The sequence below is a fragment of the Hylobates moloch genome, unplaced genomic scaffold (genome assembly GCF_009828535.3).
Source record: "Hylobates moloch isolate HMO894 unplaced genomic scaffold, HMol_V3 SCAFFOLD_14, whole genome shotgun sequence".
Taxonomy (NCBI): domain Eukaryota; kingdom Metazoa; phylum Chordata; class Mammalia; order Primates; family Hylobatidae; genus Hylobates; species Hylobates moloch.
In genome coordinates, this window is record NW_026652289.1 from 44725107 (window position 1) to 44752690 (window position 27584).

The 27584-nt window shown below is 48.2% G+C and overlaps 1 protein-coding gene across 5 annotated transcripts in view; it reads left to right on the forward strand.

The window, feature by feature from the left end:
- Window positions 1-27584, forward strand: part of SLC28A1 (solute carrier family 28 member 1) — a 90978-nt gene that overhangs the window by 9200 nt on the left and 54194 nt on the right. For 4 of the 5 annotated variants that reach the window (XM_032174348.1, XM_032174347.2, XM_032174352.2 and 1 more), the window contains 6 exons: window positions 979-1162; window positions 10218-10359; window positions 11676-11789; window positions 14719-14796; window positions 24545-24625; window positions 26981-27061. In XM_032174348.1, the coding sequence (XP_032030239.1) occupies window positions 979-1162; window positions 10218-10359; window positions 11676-11789; window positions 14719-14796; window positions 24545-24625; window positions 26981-27061 (680 nt within the window). Of the gene's footprint in view, window positions 1-978; window positions 1163-1416; window positions 2088-10217; window positions 10360-11675; window positions 11790-14718; window positions 14797-24544; window positions 24626-26980; window positions 27062-27584 lie in introns of those variants that run through there. The other variant, XM_032174353.2, reaches the window with a different exon arrangement.

A 27584-nucleotide genomic window follows, 5' to 3' on the forward strand; every position in this document is an offset into this window, starting at 1 on the left:
CCTGTAGCAGAGGGGTTGGGTAGAACTTACCTTTATTCGTGATGTTTCAGATCACATTTTTTATCCATGGCTATGAGTCCTTTCCATTCTTCGAGGATTCTGGATTCTGAAATTCAAAAGCCAGGGAGAGGCCGGGCGCGGTGGCTTACTCTTGTAATCGCAGCACTTTGGGAGGCTGAGGCGGGCGGATCACTTGAGCCCAGGAGTTCAACACCAGCCTGAGCAATATGGTGAAACCCTGTCTGTACCAAAAATACAAAAATTAGCCAGCCATGGTGGTGGGCACCTGCAATCCCAGCTACTCGGGAGGCTGAGGCAGAAGGATTGCTTGGACCCAGGAGGTGGAGGTTGCAGTCAGCCGAGATCGCGCCACTGTACTCCAGCCTGGGCAACAAAGTGAGACCCTATCTCAAAAAAAAAAAAAAAAATCTAGGGAGAGACATCTCCCCCTCTGCTATCCATTCTCACATGCCTTTCCTGATGGACTGGCTGAGTGGCTCAAAGGAGAGAAGGGCAAAAGGGGAAAGGAAACTCCAGGAAGCATGGTCATTGAAGAACATTTCAGAACACAGTCCGGGCACACATGTGTGAACTCCTTCATGGAGTAGCTGATGGGCTCATCTCCTTCCTCCGTGGGGCCTAGCATGGCGCTGGACCACAGCAGATGCTCCACTGATGCCCAGTGCCTCTTACTGTTTGGCTTCATGGCCTCCTTACACATCTCCCTCACATCTGGTAAGCACTTTACAGTTTGCAGGGCCCTTTCACAACGCCTTCTGCCAGTAACTCCTAACTACTTTTTGGCACAGTAGCGGTGGTTGTTTTTATTTCCAGATGAGGAAACAGGCTCAGTGAGGTTGGGTGACTTTCCTGCCCTCCACGCTCTGGGTGGAGTAAGGTGGAGTCCGTGGGCGGGGCTGCAGGGGTCTGAAGAGGTGGTGTCCTGGCCGTTGACCCCTCCTCTGTCTCGTCCCCCAGGGTTCGCTGCCTTCCTGCTGGTGGCCTGCCTCCTGGATTTCCAGAGGGCCCTGGCTCTGTTTGTCCTCACCTGTGTGGTCCTCACCTTCCTGGGCCACCGCCTGCTGAAACGGCTTCTGGGGCCAAAGCTGAGGCGGTTTCTCAAGCCTCAGGGCCATCCCCGCCTGCTGCTCTGGTTTAAGAGGTGAGTGAGCTCACAGCCCCGAGGCAGGGCAGGGGAGGGCCCATGAGCTGAGGGGTTGGCTCCAGGGTTATGGCCAGGGCTGGAGGAGGAGGAAGGCTCTGTATCATGGAGAACTCTCTGGGGCCCCAGGGCAGGAGCTGGTGGGTGGCTTCAAACAAAGCAGCATCTTTGTGGTGTTTCACCAGTTCTTAGTCCCAGTTACAGCAGGTGACTGTGGTGGATGAAAACTGGACTCAGTCGTTTCCTCCATTCAGGGATCCCAGCCCATGGAGCAAGGAGGGCCTGAATCAGTGCCTCCCTCAGATCACCTGGGCAGTGTGAGCCAAAAAGCCACAGGGACCATCCCTGGAGTGGGATTCAGCAGGCGCGATGGGGGTCCAGGTGCTAGTATTTCTCATTAGCCTCCAGGGGATTCTGATGTAGCCAGCAGCGTCCTTGGACAACAGTTTGAGATCTGCTGCTTTTCAAACTGGATTCCTTGGAGCGCTGGAAATCTCAGCGATGTCACAGGGTAGGAGAGGGAGGCTGGGGAGGGAAAATTCAGACTTCCCGCCCAACCCACCATTTCACCAGGCAGCTCTAAATTTATGTGTTTTATAAGCCAAGGTTCACACAAAAAAAAAATTTGCTGGGGGAAAAAAAAACGGTTTCTATGGCTTAAAAAAAAAAGTCTGAGACCACCAATCTATTTCAGTACTCTATTTTGTTGACGAAGAAGCTGGTGACCAAAGATACCCAAAGACTAAGTCAGGGGGACGCAGGGGTACAGGGGTGCCTCTCACTTTCCCAAAGTGAGATCCACATACCACAGCAAAATGATTTGAGCCAGCCTGTGGATGAACACATTTAAAATTTTATTTATAAATACATTTACTGTTACATTTGACTTCTCTTTATTAAATACATTTGTAATTTATTTTTGCAATGGTCTTCTATGACAAGTCATTGATAATGGTTTTCCACTTGAGGGACTGATAGGAAGTTTCCTTTAAAAAATGCATGCAGATAAACTGGACTTCATAAAAGCTAAAAACTTTTTGATGCAATGCACACTATCAAAAAAGTGAAAAGACAACTCACGGAATGAGAGAAAAGATGTACAAATCATATGTCTGCATAAAGTGTATGCAGAATTACAACTCAACCATAAAAAGACAACCCATTTGAAGAATGATAAAAGGTTTTGCTATAGCCAAAAAGCTCATGAAAATGTGCTCAACATCAGTAGCCATCATGGAAATGCAAAGCAAAGCCACAATAAGATACCACTTCATATTCAGTCAGATGGCCATAATCAATAAGACAGATGATAACAAGTGTTGGCAAAGATGTGGAGAAATCGAAACCCTTAGACACTGCTGGTGGAAATGCAAAACAGTGCAGTTGCTTTAGAAAATGGTTAGGCTGGCCGGGCACGGTGGTTCATGCCTGTAATCCCAGCACTTTGGGAGGCCGAGGCGGGTGGATTACGAGGTCAGGAGTTTGAGACCAGCCTGGCCAACATGGCAAAACCCTGTCTCTACTAAAAATACAAAAATCAGCCAGGCATGGTGTTGGGCGCCTGTAATCCCAGCTACTCAGTAGTGAAAACTACCCATAAGTCTATAAACTGAAAAATGGATAAAGAAAATCTATATATCCATACAATAGAATATTATTCGGCCATGAAAAGGAATGTAGTATTGATAAATACTACAATAATGACAAACCTTGAGAACATCACGCTCAGTGAAAGAAACCAGTCTTGAAGAACCATATAGTGCATGATTCCATTTATATGAAATGTCCAGAATGGGCAAATCTGTGGAGACAGAGAGTTGATCAGTGACTGCTAGGGTGGATGGGAAGAAGAGGTGGTGACCGCCAGTAGTTTGGGGTTTCTCTTTGGGCTGATGAAAATATCCTAGGATTATGGTAATGGTTGCACAAATCTGTAACTATACTAAAAACCATTAAACCATACACTTTTGGCCAGGCGCGGTGGCTCACACCTGTAATCCCAGCACTTTGGGAGGCTGAGGTGGGTGGATCATGAGGTCAGGAGATGGAGACCATCCTGGCTAACAGGGTGAAACCCCGTCTCTACTAAAAATACAAAAAAAAAAAAAAAAAAAAAAGCTGGGTGTGGTGGTACGTGCCTGTAATCCCAGGTACTCAGGAGGCAGAGGCAAGAGAATCACTTGAACCTGGGAGGCGGAGGTTGCAGTGAGCTGAGATTGCACCACTGCACTCCACCCTGGGTGACAGAGTGAGACTCTGTCTCAAAAAAAAAAAAAAAAAACCAAACCAAGCAAACAAACAAACAAAAATACACTTTAAAAAATTGCTGCATAATATTATTAGATTGGTGCAGAAGTAATTTTGGTTTTGCCGTTATGCAATAAATTTTGCACCAACCTAATAAATGTGCATAGTTTCAGGGTACATGTGATAATTTAATACATTCATATAATTTGTAAAGATCAAATCAGTGTACTTGGGATATCCATCAACTTAAATATTTGTCTTTCTTTATGTTAGAACTATTCAAATTCTCCTAGCTATTGTGGAATATGCAATACATTATTGTACACTGTAGCCACCTTACTGATCTATCTGTCACTAGGTCTTATTTCTTCTCTCAAACTGTATATTTGTACCCATTAATCAACTTCTCATCATCCCGCCTCCCTCCTCCCCTTCAGAGTCTCTGGTAACCACCAAACTGCTGTCTATCTTCATAAGATCTACTTTTTAAGCTCCCACACGTGAGTGAGAACATGCAATATTTGTCTTTCTGTGCTTGGCTTATTTCACCTAACATAATGACCTCCAATTCCATCTATGTTGCTGCAAATAACAGGATTTCATTGGTTTTTATGGCTGAATAATATTCCATTGTGTATATATACCACATTTGCTTTATCCATACATCTATTGATGGGCACCTAGGTTGATTCCATATTTTGGCTATTGTGAATCATGCTGTAATAAACATGGAGTGCAGATGTTTTTCAATATATCGATTTCCTTTTTTTTTTCATGTATACCCAGTAGCAGAATTACTGAATCATATGGTAGTCCTAGTTTTAGTTTTGTGAGGACCTTCTATCCTTGAACCATACACTGTAAATGGGCAAATTGTATGGCATGTAAATTTTCTCTCAATGAAGCTGTTAAAAAATACATGAATTTGGCTGGGTGCAGTGGCTCACGACTGTAATCCCAACACTTTGAGAGGCCAAGGTGGGCGGATCATGAAGTCAGGAGATCCAGACCATCCTGGCTAACATGGTGAAACCCCATCTCTACTAAAAATAGAAAAAAATTAGCCAGGCGTGGTGGTGGGCGCCTGTAGTCCCAGCTACTCAGGAAGCTGAGGCAGGAGAATGGTGTGAACCCAGGAGGCAGAGCTTGCAGTGAGCTGAGATCACACCACTGCACTCCAGCCTGGGCGACAGAGCAAGACTCCATCTCAAAAACAAAAAAACAAAAAAACAAAAAAAACCCCATGCATTTGATTTTGGATCCCAGTCAAGATGCAGTAACAGAGACCAGGTTTATTCTCCCAGTTGAAACAGCTAAAAAACTGGAATGAATACATGAGACAAGAGTTCTTAGATGTTGGACATCAGGCAATAAAGGACACTGACCCTTGAGAATTAGGAAACAAATGAGTTTAGCCCTATGGTCTCCCTAGCTGACTGCCTGGAGAACGTTTCCAGACCACAGCACAGGGAAGGAAAACTGAGGTGCGACCAGGAGATTCCCTAAGTTGAAGAGACAGAGCTGGAAATCCAGGGAAGCCAAGGCAGGCAGGGTTCACATTGCAGAGCACAGAGACACAGTTGAGAGATCACAGAGCAAAGCCCAGAGCTATGCAGAGAATCCTCCTTGAACATGCAGTTGAGTTCTGCTCAGAGAATACAGACAAGGAAACTACCCTAGGGCTAGGAAAGAACCACCCAAAAGGAGAAGAGGGAGTCATACCTGGAATCACACAGGGCCAGGAATAGTGTCTATTCCTGACAGGTGAATAAACCTCAAAATTCACAGGGCATTGTTTAGCACACTAAGAAGGTTTTGGCTCAGTAGCAGAGAAAAAAAAAATCAACTCTAGAATAAATGCTTCTCACCCCTGCCTAACACATCTTAAAGACAAAACCTGAAAAAATTCAAACCGAGCATCGTGGCAAATATACACAATTGAAGTCTCCAGAGGAGAAGGAGGGCAGAAAAAAAATATTTGAAGAAATTATGTCCAAAAAAAAAATCCAAATAGGATGACAATTGGACACCCAAAGATTCAAGAAACTTCATGAACCCCCAGCACAAGAAACATGAAGACTATACCAAGGCAATAATCAAATTACTTAAAATCAGTGATAAAACCTTAACAACAACTAGAGAAAAAAGACATGTGGAGAGGAGCAGGAATATGGATTACTAGCAGATTTCTTGTCAAAAATGAGTGAGAAAATAGTGGAACAGTAAACAACAACAATAGCAAATACCCAAAAGGCTGTCAACCTAGAATTCTTTACCAGTGAAATCTATTTCAGAAAAGAAGAGGAAATAAGAACTCTTTCAGTCATACAAAAGCTGAAATAATTTTTCAGACATAAAAAGCAGATTTACGCTACAAGAAATGCCAAAGGAGTGGCGCACACCTGTAGTCCCAGCTACTCAGGAGGCTGAGAAAGGAGGATCGCTTCAGCTTAGGAGACATAGGCTGCGGTGAGCCATGATCGCACCACTGACTGCTGCCTGGGTGATAGAGGGAGATACTATGGCAGAAAGAAAGAAAGAGAAAGAAAAAGAGAAAGAGAGAAAGAGGGAAAGAGGGAAGGAAAGAAAGAGAGAGAAAGAAAGAAAGAAAAGGAAGGAAGGAAAGAAGGAAGGAAGGAAGGAAGGAAGGAAGGAAGGAAGGAAGGAAGGAAGGAAGGAAGGAAGGAAAGGAGGGATGGAGGGAGGGAGGGAGGAAGGGAGGAAGGCAGGCAGGCAGGCAGGCAGGCAGGCAAGCCGGCCTGCTGGGTGTGGTGGCTCATGTCTATAATCCCAGCAATTTGGGAGGCCGAGTTGGACAGATCACTTAAGCCCAGGAGTTCAAGACCAGCCTGAGCAATATATGGTGAAATCCTGTCTCTAATAAAAATATATATAAAAAAAATTAGCCAGGCACGGTGGCATGCGCCTGTAGTATCAGCTGTTACACTTGGGTGGCTGAGGGACAAGAATTGCTTGAACCTGGGAGGTGGAGGTTGCAGTGAACCGAGATCATGCCACTGCACTCCAGCCTGGGAGACAGAGTGAGACACTGTCTCAAAAAAACAAAAAAACAAAAACAGGAAAAAAGAAAGAAAGAAATGCCACTGCACTCCAGCCTGGGAGACAGAGTGAGACACTGTCTCAAAAATAAAAAAAAATAAAAAAAAGGAAAAAAGTAAGAAAGAAATGTTAAAGGAAATTCTTCAAAGAGAAGGAAAATGCTACTAGACAGAAACCTGGTTCTACAAAAAGAAACGAGGTCGGGTGCAGTGGCTAATACCTGTAATTTCAGCACTTTTTGAGGCTGAGCTAGGAGGACTGCTTAAGCCCAGGAGTTTGAGACCAGCCTGGGTAACATCATAAGACCGCATCTCTACAAAAAAAATAGATAAATAAATTAGCCAGGTATGGTGGTGTGCACCTGTGATCCCAGCTACTTGAGAGGCTAAGGTAGGAGAATCGCTTGAGCACAGAAGGTCGAGGCTGCAGTGAGCTATGCACAATATGCCTATATGTCACTGCACTCCAGCCTGGGCAACAAAGCAGACCCTGCCTCAAAAAAGACAGACAGAAAGGGAAGGGGAAGGGGAAAGGGAAGGGGAAGGGTGAAAGGCAAGGAAGGAAGGAAGTTCATTAAAATTTAATCAATTTAGGCCGGGTGTGGTAGCTCACGCCTGTAATCCCAGCACTTTGGGAGGCTGAGGCAGGCAGATCACGAGGTCAAGAGATTGGGACCAGCCTGACCAACATGGTAAAACCCAGTCTCTACTAAAAATACAAAAATTATCTGGGCATAGTGGCATGCACCTGTAGTCCCAGCTACTCAGGAGGCTGAGGCAGAAGAATCACTTGAATGTGGGAGACAGAGCCATGGCACCCGGCCTTGTCATAAATCTTTAATAAGAAAAATAACCCAATTTAAAAATGAGCTCGAGGCCAAGTGTGGTGGCTCACGCCTATAACCCCAGCACTTTGGGAGGCCAAGGTAGGTGGATCCTCTGAGGTCAGGAGTTCAAAACCAGCCTGGCCAACATGGTGAAACCCTGTCTCTACTAAAAATACAAAAATTAGCCAGGCATGGTGACGGGCACCTGTAGTCCCAGCTACTCGGGAGACTGAGGCAGGAGAATTGCTTGAACCCAGGAGGTAGAAGTTGTAGTGAGCCAGGATCTCATGCCACTGCACTCCAGCCTATGTGACAGAGCAATACTCCAACTCAAAAACAAAACAAAACAAAAAGGCTCAAGATATGAACAGACATTTAAAGAAGATGCCTAAGTGGCAAATAAGTACATGGTAAGATGCTCAACATCATTTATCAGTAGAGAAATGCAAGTTAAAAGCAGAAAGAGATACTACCATACGCTGATTAGAGTGGGTAGAATTCAAAAGACTAACCATACCAAGTGTTGGCAAGGATATAGAGGAACTGAAATTTTTACATACTGCTGGTGGGAATACAAAATTGTGCAATTGCTGGAGAAAACAGATTGGCAGTTTCCAGGCCTATCATATAATCTACCTATTTCACTTATAGGCATTTACCCAAGAGAAATAAAAGCATATATCCACACAAAGACTTGCACATGAAGTTTTGAATGTTCATAGCAGCTTTATCTGCAATAGCCAAAAACTGGAAATCACCAAGGTGTCCATCAATAGGTGAATTGATAAGCAAAGTGTGGTATATCCGTATAATAGAATACTACTCAGCAATAAGATGGAACAGACCAGTGAATCATGCAGAAACCTAGATAAATCTCAAAATAATTACACTAAGTGAAAGAAGTCAAACAAAAAAGGACATGTACTGTATGTTTCTATTTATATAAACCTTTCTTTTCTTTTTTAAAAATTTATATAAAATTCTTAAAAATGCAAACTAGGCAGGGTGCGGTGGCTCATGCCAGCACTTTGGGAGGCTGAGGCGGGCGGATCACTTGAGGTCAGAAATTCAAGACCAGCCTGGCCAACATGGTGAAATCCCATCTCTTCTAAAAATACAAAAATTAGCTGGGTGTGGTGGTGCATCCCTGTAGTCCCAGCTACTTGGGAAGCTGAGGCAGGAAAAGTGCTTAAACCCCGGAGGTGGAGGTTGCAGTGAGCCGAGATCGTGCCAGTGCACTCCAGCTTGAGCAATGGAATGAGACTTTGTCTCAAAAAAAAAAAAAAAAAAAAAAAAATGCAGACTAATCTAGTGGCAGAAAACATATTAACTGTTACCTGGGAACAGGGAAGGAGGCAAGGAATTACAAAAGGCGTGATGGATACATTCACTCTCTTGACTGCGGTGATGGGTTCAAGGAGTATACATATGCCAAAACATATCAAATTGAGCACCTCCAATATGTGCAATTAATTATATATCAACCATACCTCTAATAAAGCTGTTAAAAATAAAAAATCTGAGACAAGCATTTAAGTTTCTTTTTCTTTTTTTTGAGAAGGCGTCTTGCTCTGTCACCCAGGCTGGAGTGCAGTAGCGCGATTTCGGCTCACTGCAACCTCTGCCTACCAGATTCAAGTGATTCTCCTGCCTCAGCCTCCCAAGTAGCTGGGATTACAGGCACCCACTGCCACACCCGGCTAATTTTTGAATTTTTAGTAGAGATGGGGTTTCACCATGGTGGCCAGGCTGGTCTCGAATGCCTGACCTCAAGTGATCTACCCACCTTGGCCTCCTAAAGTGCTGGGATTACAGGCATGAGTCACTGCGCCCAGCCACATTTGAGTTCTTATAAAGTCAGTTAACCTCAAGAGAGATAGTAAGTAAAGAGAGGTACAGCTGGCACAAAAACAAGGCAAAGATTGTGCACATTGAACTGGAATGAGAAGAGTTTAAAAATATGAGCAGAAAGAAAAGCAGTAGGCTCTGGAATTAGCCTGCTTGAGTTCAGATCTTTGGTCTCCTGCTTACCAGCTAGGACCGGCCTGGATAAAACTGTAGTTAAGTGAATAGACCTAGCTTCCAGAGTGCCTAGGTTGAAATCTCAGCTCTGCCACTTTCTAGATGAGTGGCCTTGGGCCAGTTATTTAACCTCTCTGTGCCTCAGTTTCCTCATCTCTATCAAAAGAACATGTCTCTCAGCATCGGTATAGTACTTGGCATATAACGGGTGCTCAATGAACATTAACTGTCATTAGTAGTACCCAGTGAGTTGATGACCGGATTGAGTTGATGACTGGCTTGGGGTGAGATCTTGAGTACTTGATGCCAAAATCTGAGCTCTCCCACTGTTCAGGCTGCATCCTGGACAAACAAATCCCAGCCCCAGGGAGGGAAGTGTTGCTGTTAAGGTTGGATCCGTTCCTTGGTCTCAGGTGCTCAGCTCAGTGGTCCAAACTCACATCACATCCTTCTAGGCATTTTGCAGTCATGGCTAACAGTGTTGAGTCCTGGGTGGCACAGGTCCTTTCTCCCCTAAGGTCAGAGGCTGAGCTGAGCATCTCTGCAGCGGTAAGATTCCTGTAGCTGGATGGAGCCAGGTGCTTGTCACTAGGCTCAGCTTGGTACATACATCCCCTTATATAATCCTCTCAGCAACCTTGAGAAATGAGGGGTCTCTGGCTTCATTTGACCCATGAGGAAACTAGACTCAGAGAGGCAAGGCGATCTGCCTGAGGTCACACAGCCAGGTCAGCCCTTCCCAGCGTGTGGTTCCAGAGCTGGTGCTCTTTCCACTCTGCTGTGCTGTTTCTCCTCCTCCCAGCCCTGAGCACCTTTTCTCTGGGTCCCTGGGTGCTATTGTGTGTGGTTGGGGTGAGGGTGCAATGCTGAGGGTGATGGCTTTCTGCCTCTTGCCTGGAGGGGCCTAGCTCTTGCTGCTTTCCTGGGCCTGGTCCTGTGGCTGTCTCTGGACACCTCCCGGCGGCCTGAGCAACTGGTGTCCTTCGCAGGAATCTGCGTATTCATCGCTCTCCTCTTTGCCTGCTCAAAGCATCATTGCGCAGTGAGTGCTGGTTGTGGGGCCCAGGGCTGGAAGTGTTTGCCTCTCTCTTCTGCCCCTGGGCTGGATCTGGGAGCTGGGGTATAGGCAGATGCTCCTGTTGGGAGCGCCCTGGAGGCTCAGGGCCTGGAGAAGACCAGTGTGTATCAGGACAGGCTTCCTGTGAAGCAGAAGTCTTCAAACTCCCCAGCAGGATGTCTCTCCAGACTCCGAGGCCACCAGGACATTTGTTTCCTTGGTGACGTGTCCTCTGGTCAGTCTCATCCTGGTCTTCAGGTCTGTAGGCTCAGGAACCACCTCCACCCCCAACCACAGAAAACGCAGGCCAGAACTCCAGTCTGTCTGCAGAGCCAAGGGTTTCCTGGAATCATTAGCTTAAAATAGTGCTTCTCAAAGTCTGTGCCCCAGTCCAGCAGCAGCAGCACCTCCATGGAACCTACCAGAAATGTAACTTCTTAGGCCCCACCCTAGGCCTACTGCGTTAGAAACTCAAGGGCAAGGGCAGCAATCATCCTGTCAGCAAGCACAATTCTGACATGTACTAAATTCTGATGTAGACTAAATTCTGATGTAGACTAAATTCTGATGTAGACTAAATTCTGATGTGTACTCAGGCAGCCACACACCCATTTGGGAGGGCCCTGACATGGGCAGATGAAACCTTCTCTCTCTCTGCCTCCATAGCATAAGATCCCTCCCTGTTTCACAGTGTGGCTACCACCTTCCCCAGGCTACAGCCAAGCCTCCCAGGAGCTTATGATACACACCTGAGCTTGGACTCACTGCTAAGGAATTATTAAATGCTCATCAAGGAACAGCAACCTGAGGGGCCCAGCTCTCATCTGCTGGGAGGGGCATGGGATGTGGGCATGGAGAGAGTCGGGGTTGAGGTGGCTGGGAGCCCAGCCTATGGAGGAGAGATTGGAGACGGTCAGGCAGACAGGGTTCACACGAGCTGGAGAGGAGCTGGGCCCAGAGCAGTCTGGTGCTGATCCTGAGGCCAGACCCCCAGGCCACATCTCTGGCAGTGATGACCAGGAGACGAAGTGCTGTGGCATGCCCAAGGCTGGTCCAGTTTCACCTGAGTTCTTGGTTAGAATCTTGGCCCACCCCTGCTCACTGCCCAGGCCCATTCCTACCGGGCACATGGCCTGTTCTCAATCCCAGTAAGGGTGAGACCACTGGCGACAGGCCTAGTACTCTGTCTGGCTCCAGCCCCATCCTCTGGGCAGGCCAATGCCCCCTGCTCTCACCCCCACCCGGCTCCCTGCCCATCCCTCAAGTTGCTGAACTCACCTTTCTGTTGGGTGGGGTGGCAGGTGTCCTGGCGGGCCGTGTCTTGGGGACTTGGACTGCAGTTTGTACTTGGACTCCTCGTCATCAGAACAGAACCAGGATTCATTGCATTCGAGTGGCTGGGCGAGCAGATCCGGGTAGGTACGTGGGGCCTGGCTGCCCAGAGCATCTTAGGTTACTGGGAGTAGGGGAGAAGCCACTTAGCAGGGGGAAAAGTGGGTGGTGAGGCCATAGAGAAGGCTTGGGACCAGGAGGGTGGGGTAGACTGGCGCCCCAGACCAGGTGGGCAGCTGGGGGCCAGGCAATGCAGCTGCCACTTCCCTCACGCCTGGTACTGAGGCCCCAGTAGAGTAGTCTTTTCAGAGGCTGGGTCTGCAGTCAGCAGTGACTTGGAAATTGTAACAGTTAAAAGTGCTAAAAAAAAAAAAAAAAAACCCAAATCTGCAAATGATTTACTTCTGTGTGTGTTTACAAAAAATGTTTATTGAAGTTATACATTTTTGTTTTTGTTTTTTTTGAGACAGAGTCTCGCTCTGTCGCCCAGGCTGGAGTGCAGTGGCACAATCTTGGCTCACTGCAACCTCCACCTCCCTGGTTCAAGCAATTCTCCTGCCTCAGCCTGCCCAGTAGCTGGGATTACAGGTGCCCACTACCATGCCCGGCTCATGTTTATATTTTTAGTACAGACAGGGTTTCACCATGTTGGCCAGGCTGGTCTCGAACTCCTGACCTCAGACGATTCGCTTGCCTCAGCCTCCCAAAGTGCTGGGATTACAGGCATGAGCCACCGCACCTGGGACTATTTTGTTTTGTTTTGAGAGAGTCTTGCTCCGACATCCAGGCTGAGTGCAGTGGTGTGGATACGGCTCACTGCAGCCTTGACATCCTGGACTCAAGTGATGCTCCCCCCTCAGCCTCCCCAGTATTGAGTAGCTGGGACTACAGGTGTAAGCCACCATGCCAAGCTAATTAAAACATGGTTTTTTCTTTCTTTCTTTCTTTTTTTTTTTTTAGGTACAGGGTCTCCCTATGTTGCCCAGGCTGGTCTCAAACTCCTGGGCTCAAGTGATCTCACCTTGAGCCACGGTGCCTAGCCAATTCTGTTTTTTATTTTGGTAAAATATACGTAACATAAAATCAACCATTTTAACCACTTTGAAGTGTCATTAAATTCATGCACACTTGTTGTGCAACGATCATGATTTACTTTTGTCAAAAGAAAATTAGAACAAATTTAGTTTAAAGATCTTAATTGGCTTTTATTTGTGATTTTAGAACTAGGCAACACCTCATTCTGTAAAAATAGAGTGAGTGTTCCGATGAGTTGAGCAGAGGAGGTTGGCTTTATAGACAGAGAAAGGCTGAAGAAAGCAGAAACAGAAAATAAAAAGCAGATTGGTTGTTTCAAGGTCACTTTCCTTGTAAAGGTCAAAGCTGAAGGGACTGCCTGTCATGCTGCATTTGGGGATTTGGCTATACGTCTCATTCTCCTGATTTTTTGGAAGGTCAGGAGACAGCTTAGTTTTGACTTGTGATGTGGAATTTTATAGCATGAGTGATTCCATTGTGGTTTGGTCTGTTGGGAGTAGTGCAAGAGCTCAGTCCAAACCAATGGTCTCCTTTATTTAACACTTAGAATTTTTTAAAAATCTATTTATTTGTTTATTTATTTTGAAACCAGGTTATGAGACTAGCTAATTCTTCTATTTTTGGTAGAGATGGGGTTTCACCATGTTGCCAAGGCTAGTCTCAAAGTCCTGGGCTCAAGTAATCTGTCTGCCTTGGCCTCCCAAAGTGCTGGGATTATAGGCATGAGCCACCATGCTGGCCTTTTTTAAATTTTATTTTAATTTAGTTTAGTTTAGTTTAGTTTAGTTTTGAGACAGGATTTCACTTCCATCACTCAGGCTGGAGTGCAGTGGCATGATCTTAGCTCATTGCAGCCTCGACCTCCTGGAATCAAGGGATCCTCCCACCTCAGCCTCCCAAGTAGCTGGGACTATAGGCATGAGCCACTACACCCGGCTAATTTTTGTATTTTTAACACTTTAAAAAATATAAATTATCAAGGACATAGGTTAAATATGTTAATCTACTCACCTCCGTCTCACCAGCTTGCAGTTCCCTGTGCTCTGCGCAGGATGGAGCATGAGAACGCTGCCAGTCCAGGAATGTGCACACCTCCTGGCCTCGCTGACAGTAACTGTACAGGGTGTGGAGGAAAAGACAGAGAATTGCTTTTCTAGTCATGTCCCCATTTTATAGATGGGAACACCGAGGCCTGAACAAGAGAAATGACTTGCTGCCCCTGCAGTCACATTGCAAGTTCAGGATATAACACAGGTCTCCTGTAGAAGCATGGCTGGGCTCAGACTCCAAGGCCACAAGCCCGGGATGGGGACAAGATGAGGGGAGGCTTTGCCGTTGGTTGTCAGGGGCCTGAGCGGCACAAGAGGCACTGCCTTCTTCACACATCTCGTGGTTACTTCTTCCGTTGTCTCTTTTTTATTGTCCTAACAACTCTCAGAGCATTTCTTTTTTTTTTTTTTAAGACGGAGTCTCGCTCTGTTGCCCAGGCTGCAGTGCAGTGGCACAATCTCAGCTCACTGCAACCTCTGCCTCCCGGGCTCAAGCGATTCCCCTGCCTCAGCCTCCTGAGTAGCTGGGATTACAGGTGCCCACCACCACGCTCAGGTAATTTTTGTATTTTTAGCAGAGATGGGGTTTCACCATGTTTGCCAAGCTGGTCTCGAACTCCTGACCTCAGGTGATCCGCCTGCCTCAGCCTCCCAAAGTGCTGAGATTACAGGTGTGAGCCACCGCACCCAGCCCACAGAGCATGTCTTTAAAATTGACCAGAAAGGTGTCTCTTTGGCAAATATGCTTAGGAGTGAGTGCCTGTGATGGCAGCTTTAACACACCTTGCCAGGTGGTGCCCGCCCCCCAGATAAGGGCCTGGGGGAACTACGTCCCTGGGCCAACCCGCCTGTCTCTGGCCGCTGCTTCCTCCTTCCTCCCTTCCCAGCCTCACTGCCTGTTTTTGTTTGTTTTGCTTTTTTCTTTCAGATCTTCCTGAGCTACACGGAGGCCGGCTCCAGCTTCGTGTTTGGGGAGGCGCTGGTCAAGGATGTCTTTGCCTTTCAGGTCAGCTTGACTCAGGGTCCCAGAGGCCTTTAGCAGCCACCGCCCAGGGACTCCAGCTAGAGGGGAGTCTGGGCATGGTGGGGGCCTGGGTGGAGGGGAGGAGTCCTGTGGGCAGAGGTGGCCATACTGGGAGGTTAGTGAACCTTAAGCCTGGGGCCCGGGAGGAGCCCAGCAATGTTCGCCTCATGAGAAGTTTTTACTATATTTTGTAAAATTTGCAAAAGTAAGATATTTCTGTGTGTTTTTTTCTTAGAGATGAACCTCCAAATTATAGAATTACTGAGTAGCTGAGGACAAGAAGTGGGGGTAGGGGTCGTGGGGATAGCTCCTGCTGAGACCTTAGCCCCTGATGTGCTGCAGAGACTCTGGGCCTAGAAAGCAGTTTCCAGGAAGGCTTAGGCTCAAATGATCCTCTCAGCGCTCCTCCTTCAGGGCCCCTCCTTCCTGCCCCACCTCTGCCAGGAAGGCAGCCCTTACTAGTCCCGCTGCAATAGCTCCCTCCTTCATGTCCTCCTAGACCTACGATCCCCCTTTCCCTCCCTCCCTGCCTCCATCCATCCTTCCTTTCTTTCCTCCAACAAAAATCTATTGTGCATTTACTGCAATGCAAAATATTATAGGGGAAATGGAGATAAAAGCACTGTTCTGTTTCAAAGACCTTATTGTCTAATGGTGGAGCCCCAACCCTAATTTAAAAACAGGGCAGCCTGTGCGGAGGATGAGGATGCTACCGGTGGGACCGCTTCACTGTTCTGGGTGGAGCTGTGGTTGTATTCTTTTTTCCCCAGTTAACTGTTTAAGCACCAAAATGCCTTGTTTAGTAAGAACTCTAGTGTAGCCCTCTTCTGCCTGCCTCACACTCCAATTGTCTAAGACCAGCTTGCTCTAGGCTTAAGCTCCCTTGCCAGGCAGAAGAGAAAGACCTGGGGCCCCACTCACCCAGTAGCTGGCCTCAGTTTTCTGCCACTGATGCATGGCACTGAGAGGGAAATCAGGGCTGCCCACTCTGGTACATCTGGGACCACCATCACCATGGAGCTGTTATGCAAGACCCCACGTGCAGGTTCCAGAGGTTTCTGCTGTTTTTCATTATGCTGGCCACTGTTCCCAGAGCCTCCCCACCCTGCTGGGGGTCTTGGACCCAGGAGACTTTTGGCCCAAGCCATGGACTTGGCTGGACTTCTGGGCTGGTGTTGAGCCGGATCATGAGTTCAGACCCTCCTGCCTACCCCTGACCCTGACCCTGACCTCTGGTGAGTTCCCCTTGGAGCCTTAGCATCTCTTGTGCCAGCAGACTCCTAGGGAATGTCCAGTCTAACATTGTCAGCCCTAGGAGGAAAGGGAAGGGCCCAGGTTCCTATCTTCTCTGAAGTCTTCTTGCCCCCTGGGCAAATTTGCCCACCATGTTTTCTGAGACCAGTTCTGCATAGGGAGAATATTGGGAGGGGGAGCCTATGTCAGCCCCGCAAAGGCCCCTGATACCATATTCTTTTAGGGTAACGAGCGGCTGCTCCCTTACCTTTGCATAACCAATGCGGGGGTAACCGAGGTTTCAGAAAAGACCAGTAAGGTCTGCTTCAGGGTAACTTCCAGCGTCCACCCAGGCAGGGAGGCTCCCGCAGCTTCTTACACTTTAAAACACACACACTCAGCCGGGCGCGGTGGCTCATGCCTGTAATCCTAGCACTTTGGGAGGCTGAGGCAAGTGGATCACTTGAGGTTGGGAATTTGAGACCAGCCTGACCAACATGGAGAAACCCTGTCTCTACTAAAAATACAAAATTAGCCAGGTGTGGTGGTGCATGCCTGTAATCCCAGCTACTTGGGAGGCTGAGGCAGGAGAACCGCTTGAACCCAGGAGGCAGAGGTTGCAGTGAGCTGAGATCGTGCCATTGCACTCCAGCCTGGGCAACAAGAGCAAAACTCCATCTCAGCAAAACAAAACAAAACAAAAACACACACACACCCGACACTCTGCAGTTCAAACTTCCCAGGCAGCTGCGTTCAAGTGCAACAACGGAAGGGCCTGAGGAGTGCCTATAAGGAGAGATTCTTCTAACAAGAGACCGTGAGGGAGAATCCTTGAGGAGGTGGCATTTGACACGGAGTTTAGGACAGAAGAGATTTGGACACACTGAGCTAGGCAGGAAGAGGAAATGGCATGGGCAAAGCGTGGAGGTGAGAACGTGCTGGTGTGTCCACAGTGCAGGGCGGAGTTCAGTGGATGGGCAGATAAGCTGTTTCCCAAAGGGAAATTAAAGCCTCGTTAGCCAAAAAGCAGGGAAAGAGGTGCTGGGCGGGCAACGCAGCTGCTGTCCGCTGGAGCGCCTTCCCCCGCCCACCACTGGCCTGCATCTCTCCCGCGTCATTGCTGGGCTTGCCTCTGTGTCTGCCCCCTGGCACATTAGCTATGTCTCCTCCCAGCCTCTCTGGAAGGATGTGTGCACACCTGCTGCTTGCATCTCTCCCCGAATCACCCTTTAGAATCATGGATTCCTTGACCGTTGGTACCAGGAGGGAGCTCAGTGGTGTTTGGGCCTCCCTTTTGTATTACCGATGGTCCAGCCAAGCCCCAGAGAGGAGCAGTGAGCTGGCCACAATGGCACAGTGAGTTAGGGCAGAGCCAGACCTAGAACGCCTCCACTGGACTTCTGGTTAAGGGATGTATTCTTCCTCATACTATCAGCAGAAATCAACGGCCTCATGTGTCTCCCCCAAATACAAAAAGCACTCTGAATAACAAAAATGATCATTTAAAAATGTATCCATTAGGCTGGGCATGGTGGCTCACGCCTGTAATCCCAGTACTTTGGGAGGCTGAAGTGGTTCGATCACTTGAGTTCAGGAGTTCGAGACCAGCCTGGCCAATATGAAACCCCATCTCTACTAAAAATACAAAAATTAGCCAGGCGTGGTGGCGGGTGCTTGTAATTCCAGTTACTCAGGAGGCTGAGGCAGGAGAATGACTTGAACTCAGGAGATGGAGGTTGCAGTGAGCGGAGATCGCACCACTGCACTCCAGCCCAGGCAACAGACTGAGACTCAATCTTAAAAAAAAAAAAAAGAAAAAGAAGAAAATAAAAATGTATCAGTGGTGGCAAAAAACTTTGAAGTTGAATGTTCAGTTAAGACAAAAACAATAGTGAGGTGGGTTTATCATTAACCAGCCTCAGCATTTCCCAACCAAACACTAGCAGTTTCCTGGCCCCTGGCAGGCCCCGTCCTCTGGACAAATTCCTGGACAGTGTATTGGCTGATGCACCATCCTTAGCAATGCCGGGAAAGAGGAAGGAGGACTAGGATAAATGCTCTGTGGCCACAGAATTCTCTTTCTCACTAATCACAGCATTTTATTCAGCCTCCCCCTCTCCTCTATATCACACACATATGCTTGGGATTTGCCCTCAAGGTAGGGGTGGTTTTGTTGAATGCTGAGCTGAACATAAGACTCAGGAAGTTCTCTCTGTTCTTTCTATGAATCATACACACCTGGTCCAAGGCCTTTGGCCAATTTCAGTCTGGGGAAGTCTTCTCTGAGCTCACTCAGATTTTCAGAATCCAAGCTACTTCCTACTGGGCCATGGTCCAGCTGCTGTCTTCTGGGGGGAAGTAAAGTCTCTCCCTGGGGCTTCTTCAGCCCTCAGCCTGCCCTGGGCCTGGAGTCCAGCACAGTGGATGTGGCAGTCACCCCTTGGCTGTATCAGCTGGATTAGTCATTTCACCTTGGCTCCGTCTCCCTTCTAGTAACTTTCCACCCTCATGTTCATACTCCCCTGGGTCTGGCTGACCCGGGAGCAGACTCTCATTCTTTCACTATTGTTCTAGCCTCTGGAACAAGCACCCACTGCTAAGCTCAGCAGTGCTGCTCAGATTTTCTCTGGAGGAACCCCTAGGGTCATGGAAAATGTCTTCATCTCCTGAGAGTTCCGGGATGTCTGATGTAGACTCTGCAATCCCCAGGGGTCAACAGTGCCAAATTTTGCACACACACACACACACACACACAAAGATCAAATAAGGACCAAAAGGTACCAATGGATTTGGTAGTTAAGGGGTAACCGGTAACCTTAGTGAACATGGTTTTTGGTGAAGGGAATGGGAAGTAAATGAAGCCTGCAGTGGCATGGCTGAAAGAAGGGAGATGGGACAGCCAAGGCAGGAGGCATCTTGTTGAAAACCCAGGATCCAGGCAGAAATGGGAATGAGGGGCAGAGTGCTGAGGCCATTCTGGGCAAAGGGATGGCACAAACAGGAAATCAGGAGGCGTAGCTAGGGGACAGCCAGAAATGCAGCTGCTCTGGACTTGCAGATGAGTCCCTTCCACTTTCTGGTGGTGGTGCTGGTACAGTGCGCACCGCAGCTGCTGCCCTGAGCATCTTCCAGCTTTGGGTTTTTGTGGCTTACGGTGGCCTGGGGCTGGTGACAGGGCACTGTCGACAGTGCTCAGGCCTTGGGATCTGGGGACATGAGGGTTTGCCCAGACAGCCTTGGGAAGTCAGCAGGAGCCCTGGCTCAGCTTCCTCCAGGGAGAGGAGAGAGCAGGGCGTGTCCTTAGTGGGTTTTGTCTGGCCTTCAAAGCCTGTTTCTTGTCCCAGGTGATGAAGTTTGCTCAGAGTGTCTAATCTAGGCTCCAGGGCTGTGGTTGTCAGAGCGTGGTGTCCAGGTCAGCTGCACCAGCAGCATCTGGAAAGGCCAAACATCAGGCCCCACTGTAGATCTATTAAATCCAAAATATTTCTAGCAAATTCTCAGAGGATGCTGCTGGTCCACGTGCTGAGAACCACTGGCCTAGAAGAGCTAGAATTTCCTTCTTCCTTAAGTTATGGTACTAGCAGGACCAGCCTCCAAAGCCATTTCTACAAGGCAGTGGTCAGGACTTACTTGGCTCTTCCTTGAGGGGGACTGCCTTCGTCCGTCCAGGAGGCCATAATGAAAACCATAGACTGGGTGGTTACAAGCAACAGAAATTGATTTCTCACACTTCTAGAGGCTGGAAGTCTGAGATCAGGGTCCCTGCAAGGTTGAATTGTCTTGAGGCCCACTTTGCTCTCTGCCCACTTGGTCGTCTGTGTCCTCACATGGTAAAAGAGGTGAGGGAGCTCCCTGGAGCCTCTTTTATTTTTCATTTTTATCTTTTGAGACAGGATCTCACTCTGTTGCCCAGGCTGGAGTGCAGTAGTGTGATCACTGCTCACTGCAGCCTCCATCTCCTTGGCTCAAGCGATTCTCCTGCCTCAGCCTCCAGAGTAGCTGGGACTGCAGGCACATGCCACCATGCCCAACTAATTTTTTTGAATTTTGGTAGAGACAGGGTCTCACTATGTTGCCCAAGCTGGTCTTGAACTCCTGAGCTCAAGGGATACTCTGGCCTCAGCCTCCCAAAATGCTGGGATTACAGGCGTGAGCCATTGTGCCTGGCGTGGGGCCTCTTTTCTAAGGGTACTAATCCCATTCATGAGGGCTCCACCCTCATAACCTAATCACCCCCAAAGGCTCCACCTCCTAATACCGTCACCTGGGGAATTAGGTTTCAATATATGAATTTAGGAGGACACAGACATTCAGTTTCCAGCAAGGATGCATGCTGCCCCTGAAGGCAGAGAAACAAGCCTCCAGGACTGTTGCCAGGGCAAACCTCCCAAGGGGCATGGCAGGACCTTGGCAATCTGCATGGTGGCTGGGAGGTACATCTGCCTCTTTGCAGGTGTGTGACCTCGGGTGGGTAGCCAAGATCTTACAGCCTCCGTGTGCCCATTTGTGAAGTGGCAACAGTTACATCCACCACAGATGCTGTGAGGATTGATGAGTCCCCACATATTAGGGACCTGGCCCAGGACAGGCCCTCATGCTTGGCACACAGTGGAATTTAATGGCACTTGCCTCCCCTTTCCACAGCAGCGCTGCCTCGAGCTGCTGCCCTGTTCTGCCATCTCACATCCTGCAGGCCCCAGAGGTGTTTCCTGGGCTGTAAGATGATATTGGCCACAGGGACCTTATTTAGTATTCTATCCTACCTTAGAAAATTGGGGCCACCTCTTTTCTCTTTCATTCCCCTCCCCTCCCTAGACAGTCCCCACTTAATCCAAAACATAGCTTCTCTTCCACCATTCTCCATCTCACAGATAGAAAATCTTTTGATTGCTGGCAGGAGAAAGTCCCAGTGCTGCAGTGGGGTCCTGATGCCCCGGGCACTCTCCTTCCTGGCGCGGGCCCATCCCTGCAGGCCTGCCAGCTGCCCTGCAGTCTCTTTCAGGATCCGCTGGACAAGCAGTCTAGACAGTACGTGACCCTCTCTGCATCTCAGTCCCAGGAGTGGTGGAATGATGTCATCATACTCCTGCTGGAGGTGTTTCTAGCCCCAGGCGGGAGGAGGAGTCACAGGGCAGGAAAAGGGTTTCTTGAGCCAGTTCTGGTGCTCTCTGTCAGGTGACTTCCCCACCACAGTGACGTTGGTGACAGATGACAGCAGAGCAAGTCCAGATACAGCCTGCAGCATTGGTCTGGGAAGGGACAGAAGAAAGAGAAGGCCTCAGCAGGGCTTGCTTCCCAGCTGCCCGGGGCAGAATCTCCATTCTCTTCAGGGTCCATTCTGTAATCCCAGGTCACTTTGAAGTAGGCCTAAATTTGGTTGCTGAAGACTCTCCCTTCTTAAAAAATAAAAGCAGCCCTTTCTGGGCCCTCACCAGTCTCCAGCAGCGAGCGCAGTGCTGCTTCTTGCACGGGCTGTCCATTCTTGTAGTCTCTCCTTCTTCATGTCCCACTTCCACCTTGGCTCCCTGACATCAGCCTCAGTCCCCACCCTTCCTCTGACACTGCTCTCACCTAGATCACGGGCGCCTCCAAGTTGCTAAGTCCCAGGGGTCTGGCTCAGTCCTTACCATTCCAGAGTTCTCTGATGCCCCTGACACAGCTGCTAGTGACTATCCCTTCTTGAAAAGCTGCCCCTCGATTTCCATCCTGCCTCTCTCCTGGCTGTCCTCCAACCCTTGGCTATTTCTTTGTCTCCTTCACAGGCTCCTCCTTCCCCTCTCACCCTTTAATGACACACTGACCACAGGGCCCTGTCCTTAGCCCCTGCTCTTCTCACTCAGGGTGATTTCTGCAGTGAATTGCATCCACCAGCCACCTCAACCTGTTGTTGTTGTTGTTGTTCTTCTTCTTCTTATTATTATTTTTTTTTAGACAGGGTCTCACTCTGTCACCCCAGGCTGGAGTGCAGTGGGATGATCTCGGCTCATTGCAACCTCTGCCTCCTGGGTTCAAGTGATTCTCATGCCTCAGCCTCCCGAGCAGCTGGGATTACAGGCACCCGCCACTATGCCTGGCTTATTTTTTTCTATTTTTAGTAGAGACAGGGTTTCACCATGTTGGCCAGGCTGGTCTCGAACTCCTGACCTCAAATGATCCATCTACCTCGGCCTCCCAAAGTGCTGGGATTACAGGCCTGAGTCACCATGCCTGGCCATTTTTTTTTTTTTTTTTTTTTTTTGACATGGGGTCTTACTCTGTTGTCTGGGCTGTAGTGCAGTGCTATGATCATGACTCACTGCAGCCTCGAACTCCTGGAATCCAGTAATCCTCCCGCTTCAGCCTCCAGAGCAGTTGGAACCACATGTGTGCACCACCATACCTAGCTATTAAAAAAAAATTTTGTGTGTGTAGAGATGGGGGCCTGCTTTGTTTCCTAGGCTGGTCTCAAACTCCTGAGCTCAAGCAATCCTCCTGCCTCGGCCTCCCAAAGTGCTGGGATTACAGGCATGAACCACCATGCTAGGCCAGCCTGTACTTCTTATGAAAGAGCCCCAAGCCAAAGCCTGGCCCAGATCTCCCTAACCCTCTTATCCAGCTGCGCACTTGATATTCCACAGGCATCTCAAATTCAAAGTTCAAAGCCAAACTGATCTTCCCACAAACCTCTCCTGCCTATGCTTCTTCCCTTGAGAAATGTCCACCTATTATTGAAAATTATAGGAACAACTGGGCACGGTGGCTCACGCCTGTAATCCCAGCACTTTGGGAGAATGGGGCGGGCAGATCACTTGAGGTCAGGAGTTCGAGACCAGCTTGGCCAACGTGGTGAAACCTTGTCTCTACTAAAAATACAAAAATTAGCTGGGTGTGGCAGCAGGTGCCTGTAATCCCAGCTACTTGGGAGGCTGAGGCAGGAGAATCACTTGAACCCAGGAGGCGGAGGCTGTAGTGAGCCAAGACTGTACCACTGCACTTCAGCCTGGGCAACAGAGTGAGATTCTGTCTCAAAAAAAAAAAAAAAGTAGGAACAGATGAGAAATTCAGAAATAAAGAAAAAAGAAAACAACATTTCCATAGCCCCAGCACATAGAAACAAGTCCTTTGACTATTTGGGAGTGCTTCTTTCTATAATTTTAATATTCCAATTTTCCCATTTAACATTGTAGCATAAGAATGCTCCCGTGCTATTACCAGTTCTACATGACTATTTTAAACTGTTGGGAACACAGGACACAGAATAGAGCAAACATTCCAACACAAAAGTGTGTAAGGTAAAAAAGAAACCTTCCTCTCATCCCTGGCCCCCAAGGCACCCAGTTCCCTCCCCAAGGCACCTGCTGTTGCTGGCCTCTTGCACATCCTTCTAATGATTCCTGCGCCCATACAAGATCACACCCAATGCCCCTCACACACATGCTTTTGGAGAGGCAGGGGATCTTACTATGTTGCCCAGCCTGGCCTTGAACTCCTGGGCTCAAGCAATCCTCTTGCCTCAGTCTCCTGAGTAGCTGGGACTACAGACAACGTGCCACCATGCACAGCTACCCCCCACCCCCTTTTTAAACCCACATAACAGCATAGCATACACTCTTGTGGTACACCTTCTCTTTTTTCATTTAACAACATATCTCGGAAATCAGTCCACAGCTGCCCATAGACAGCTTCTGCATTCTTGTTTCCTGACCTTTAGTGCACTAGTGTATGTCTGTATCCTAGGTGATGAAACTAGTCTTCCACTAAAAGACCTCTCCATTTTTTGCCAGTTTGTTATTAAACATCAGACTACAGTAAAGAAAGACCAGGGTGCAGAAAAGCAACCTCCTTTTCCATGGGCCTGGAAAGGAGGGAATGGGTGTGAGAGAAATTCTGAAGGGAGAATGGGTGAGCTTGGAGTGAAGGAAGAGGAGTGTTAATTAAGCCTAGTACTAATAATAGGAAATGGGGTGATAGGAGGAGATGCTGGCTCAGGTCTGGGATAAGCCTAATTCTGAGCCTGTTGGTGCTGAGGGGAAGTGGAGCCCCAAAATGATGAGGGTCCCCTCATTCAGGCCCAAAGCCTGAGAGGGAGGTTAAGGCCAGAGTCTGAGGCCAAGGATTGAGCTCATGGAGAAGGGTGCACACTGCCACCTTCACAACGACCCTCAGATGTGGGCATTTTACTCCCATTTTAGAGACAAAGAAGCAGGAGATAAAAGTGGTGCACTCAGGCCCCACCCTACCACAGCACAGGCCTACCTGTGCTGAGGAGAGGGGGCGGTCTGGCAGCTGGTCACTATTTAGAGGGGAGCCGAGAGGACAAGGCTGCCTCCAAAGAGGCCCTGCCTGTGGAACCCTGGGACTTCATGCACTGATCTCAGAGCATCTTCCTGGATCCTGTCAGGCATCTGAGTGGCAAGGTCTGGGATGGAGTGGGCTGTCTGGGGTCTCCCGGGCCCTGTCTGGCACCCTGAAGCCTGCCTGCCTCTAACCTGTGGTCCTATGCTCTCCTTCCCGGCAGGTTCTGCCCATCATTGTCTTCTTCAGCTGTGTCATATCGGTTCTCTACCACGTGGGCCTCATGCAGTGGGTGATCCTGAAGGTAAGTTCCCAGTGCCCATGACCAGGGCTCTCCCAGAGTCACCAGCTCACAGGGTTCATACTCTCCCAGAATGCCTTGCTCCCAGAGCCCAAACCTCCCCAAATACACTGCTCCCCAGGCCCACACCCTTCCAGAATCCCCTGTTCCCAGAGCCTCCACCTTCCCAGAATCCCCAGCTCCCAAGTTCCACACCTTTCTGGAATCCCTTGCTCCTGAGGCTCATACCTTCCCTGAACCCCCTGCTCTTAGAGTTCACACCTTCCTAGAATCCCTTGCTTCTGAAGTCCATACCTTCCCTGAACCCCCTGCCTCCAGGATCTTCATCCTCACAGAATCTAGTGCTGACCAAATATCCTTTCCCAGGGTCTCCTGTCATGATACTAAAGAGAAATAGCACCAAAGTCTAATGTGGTCTTTGCTGGAGGAAAGGTTGCAGTTTTGAGGCGGCACTGGAAAGGTGTAGAGGGAAGAAAATAATTTATACCGAAAAGATATTGAGAGACCGTAGCAGTGGACCATATTGGCCAGACTTAGCTGGTATAAATGTCAGATCCTGTGCTTATGTTCATAAAACCTGCTGCACAAAACCAGGATGTAGAAGATAGCATTGGACAGCAACAGATAGCATTGGACCTGGCAAAAGATTCCAAGGTTTTAGCCGATTGAGCTCAGAATAAATCAGCAACATCAGATGGCTTCCAGAAATGCAAAAGCAACCTGTGGTTATTATCTTTGTTCATTTTCTGTTGCTATAACAGAATATCACAGACTGGGTAACTTATAAAGAAGAGAGATTTATTTGGCTCATGGCCAAATAGAGGGTATGGTTTCAAGATTGAAACCTTGGCTGGGAAGGCCAAGAGCATGGCACTGACATCTAGTAAGGGCCTTCTTGCTGTGTCATAACATGGTGGAAGGGCAGAAGGCAGAAGTGAGCATACAAGACACAGAGAGATCAGGGCCAAACTTACCCTTTTTATCAGGAGTTCACTCACATGATAACCAAACTACTCCTGCAATAACAGCATTAATCCATTCATGAGGGCAGAGCCTTCATAACCTAATCACCTCCTCAAGGTCATGCCTCTCAACATTGTTACGATGGCAATCAAATATATATATATATATTTTTCTTTGGCAATCAAATTTCAACATGAGTTTAGGTGGAGATATTCGAACCATAGCAGTTATGTTAAGAGCACACACAGCATAGCATAACGGAGGTGATTCTCCCCAGACCTGGAGACTGTGTTCAACCTAGAGGCCATGACAAACTGAACTATAAGCAGGAGAGTGAAAGGGCTTGAAACCATACCCTCTACAAAATGGTTGAAGGAATAAGGAATGAGGAGCCTGGAGAAGAGGAAGTTAGGGGAGGATAGCTGTCTCCAAATACTTACAGAAGAGAGATTAGGGAAAGGGCAACCTGAGAGGCACCAGCAGTGGAGAGAATTCCAGGGAAGCAGATTTCATCTTGATTAAAAAAAGAGCTTTCTAGTTGGGCGTGGTGACTCATGCCTGTCATCCCAGCACTTTGGGAGGCCAAGGCAGACAGATCACCTGAGGTCAGGAGTTCAAGACCAGTCTGGCCAACATGGTGAAACCTCATCTCTACTAAAAATACAAAAATTAGCCGGGCGTGGTGGCGGGTGCCTGTAGTCCCAACTACTCAGTAGGCTGAGGCAGGAGAGTTGCTTGAACCTGGGAGGCAGAGGTTGCAGTGAGCCAGGATTGTGCCACCACACTCCAGCCTGGGTGACAGAATGAGGCTCTGTCTCAAAGAAAAGAAAAGAAAAGGAAAGAAAAGAAAAGAAAAGAAAAGAAAAGAAAAGAAAAGAAAAGAAAAGAAAAAAGAGCTTTCTAATAGAGTATTTCCCAAAACCTTTTCCACAAAACTCTAGTTCCACAGCGTGTTAGTAAATGTTACCAGGTAAAGGTAGCCTAATCCCATGGTCAAATAATTTAGGGAAACTAGGCTAGACATTATGCTACATAAATTTAAATAGGCTTAATGCAGGACTTCTCAGAGGATTTACTAAGCTAATGTGTATTGGTAATCTCCAAGGTGTGTGTGTGTGTGTGTATGTGTGTGTGTGTGTGTGTGCAATTCACAATTCTCAAATATTTTTGGCCAGGAAATCCTTTCTGCATTCCTATGGTGAAATGGGTGGCCTTGGGAAGGGGTAAGCCCCCATCAATGAAGATACCGAAGAAGATGAATGGACCTTTTGGGAAAATGTAGATGAAGGGGTCCTGGGAGTTGGGAGGAAGGTGTGTAAGGTTTTCCACTCCAGCTCCCTCTGACTCTGGGGTTTGCTGATGTCAGCCCACAAAGAACACTCTGCTTCCTTCTAGATTGCCTGGCTGATGCAAGTCACCATGGGCACCACAGCCACTGAGACCCTGAGTGTGGCTGGAAACATCTTTGTGAGCCAGGTGAGTATGGCAGCCTCCTACCCTCATGCTCATCAGCAGCTTCCCCAAAGAGGGCAGTTTCCCTGGATCCCCAGAGCTCTGATTCAGTCCAAGGAAGTCATTTGAACCTTCTCGCAGGGTTATCAAAGTCTGCTGCCCCAGGGATACTCTGTTTGGGGGATGCCTGGGTCATGCCAGGGAGGATGTCATCTGTCTGGCTTCTCTTACCACTCTAGCCCTAGGCGGTCTTCATCAGCCCAAAGACTCACAGATCCTACAGATGGAGTCCAGCTTCTTATTTTACACATGAGGAAACAGGCTCAGGGGATGGGAATCCCTTGACCAAGATCCCACACATAGAAGCCATGGCTTCAAATCCAGGTTTTCTTCTTTCTGGTCAGAGTTTTTTCCACTGCATCATTTTGTCTTTTCTTTTCTCCCTCTTTCTTAAAATGTGTTTTCCAAAGTAAATGTGACTCTGAAAGTACCCTCGGTGCTGAGTCCCTTTCAGAAAGCCTGATCCCCCTGAGGATGGCCCTCTGGA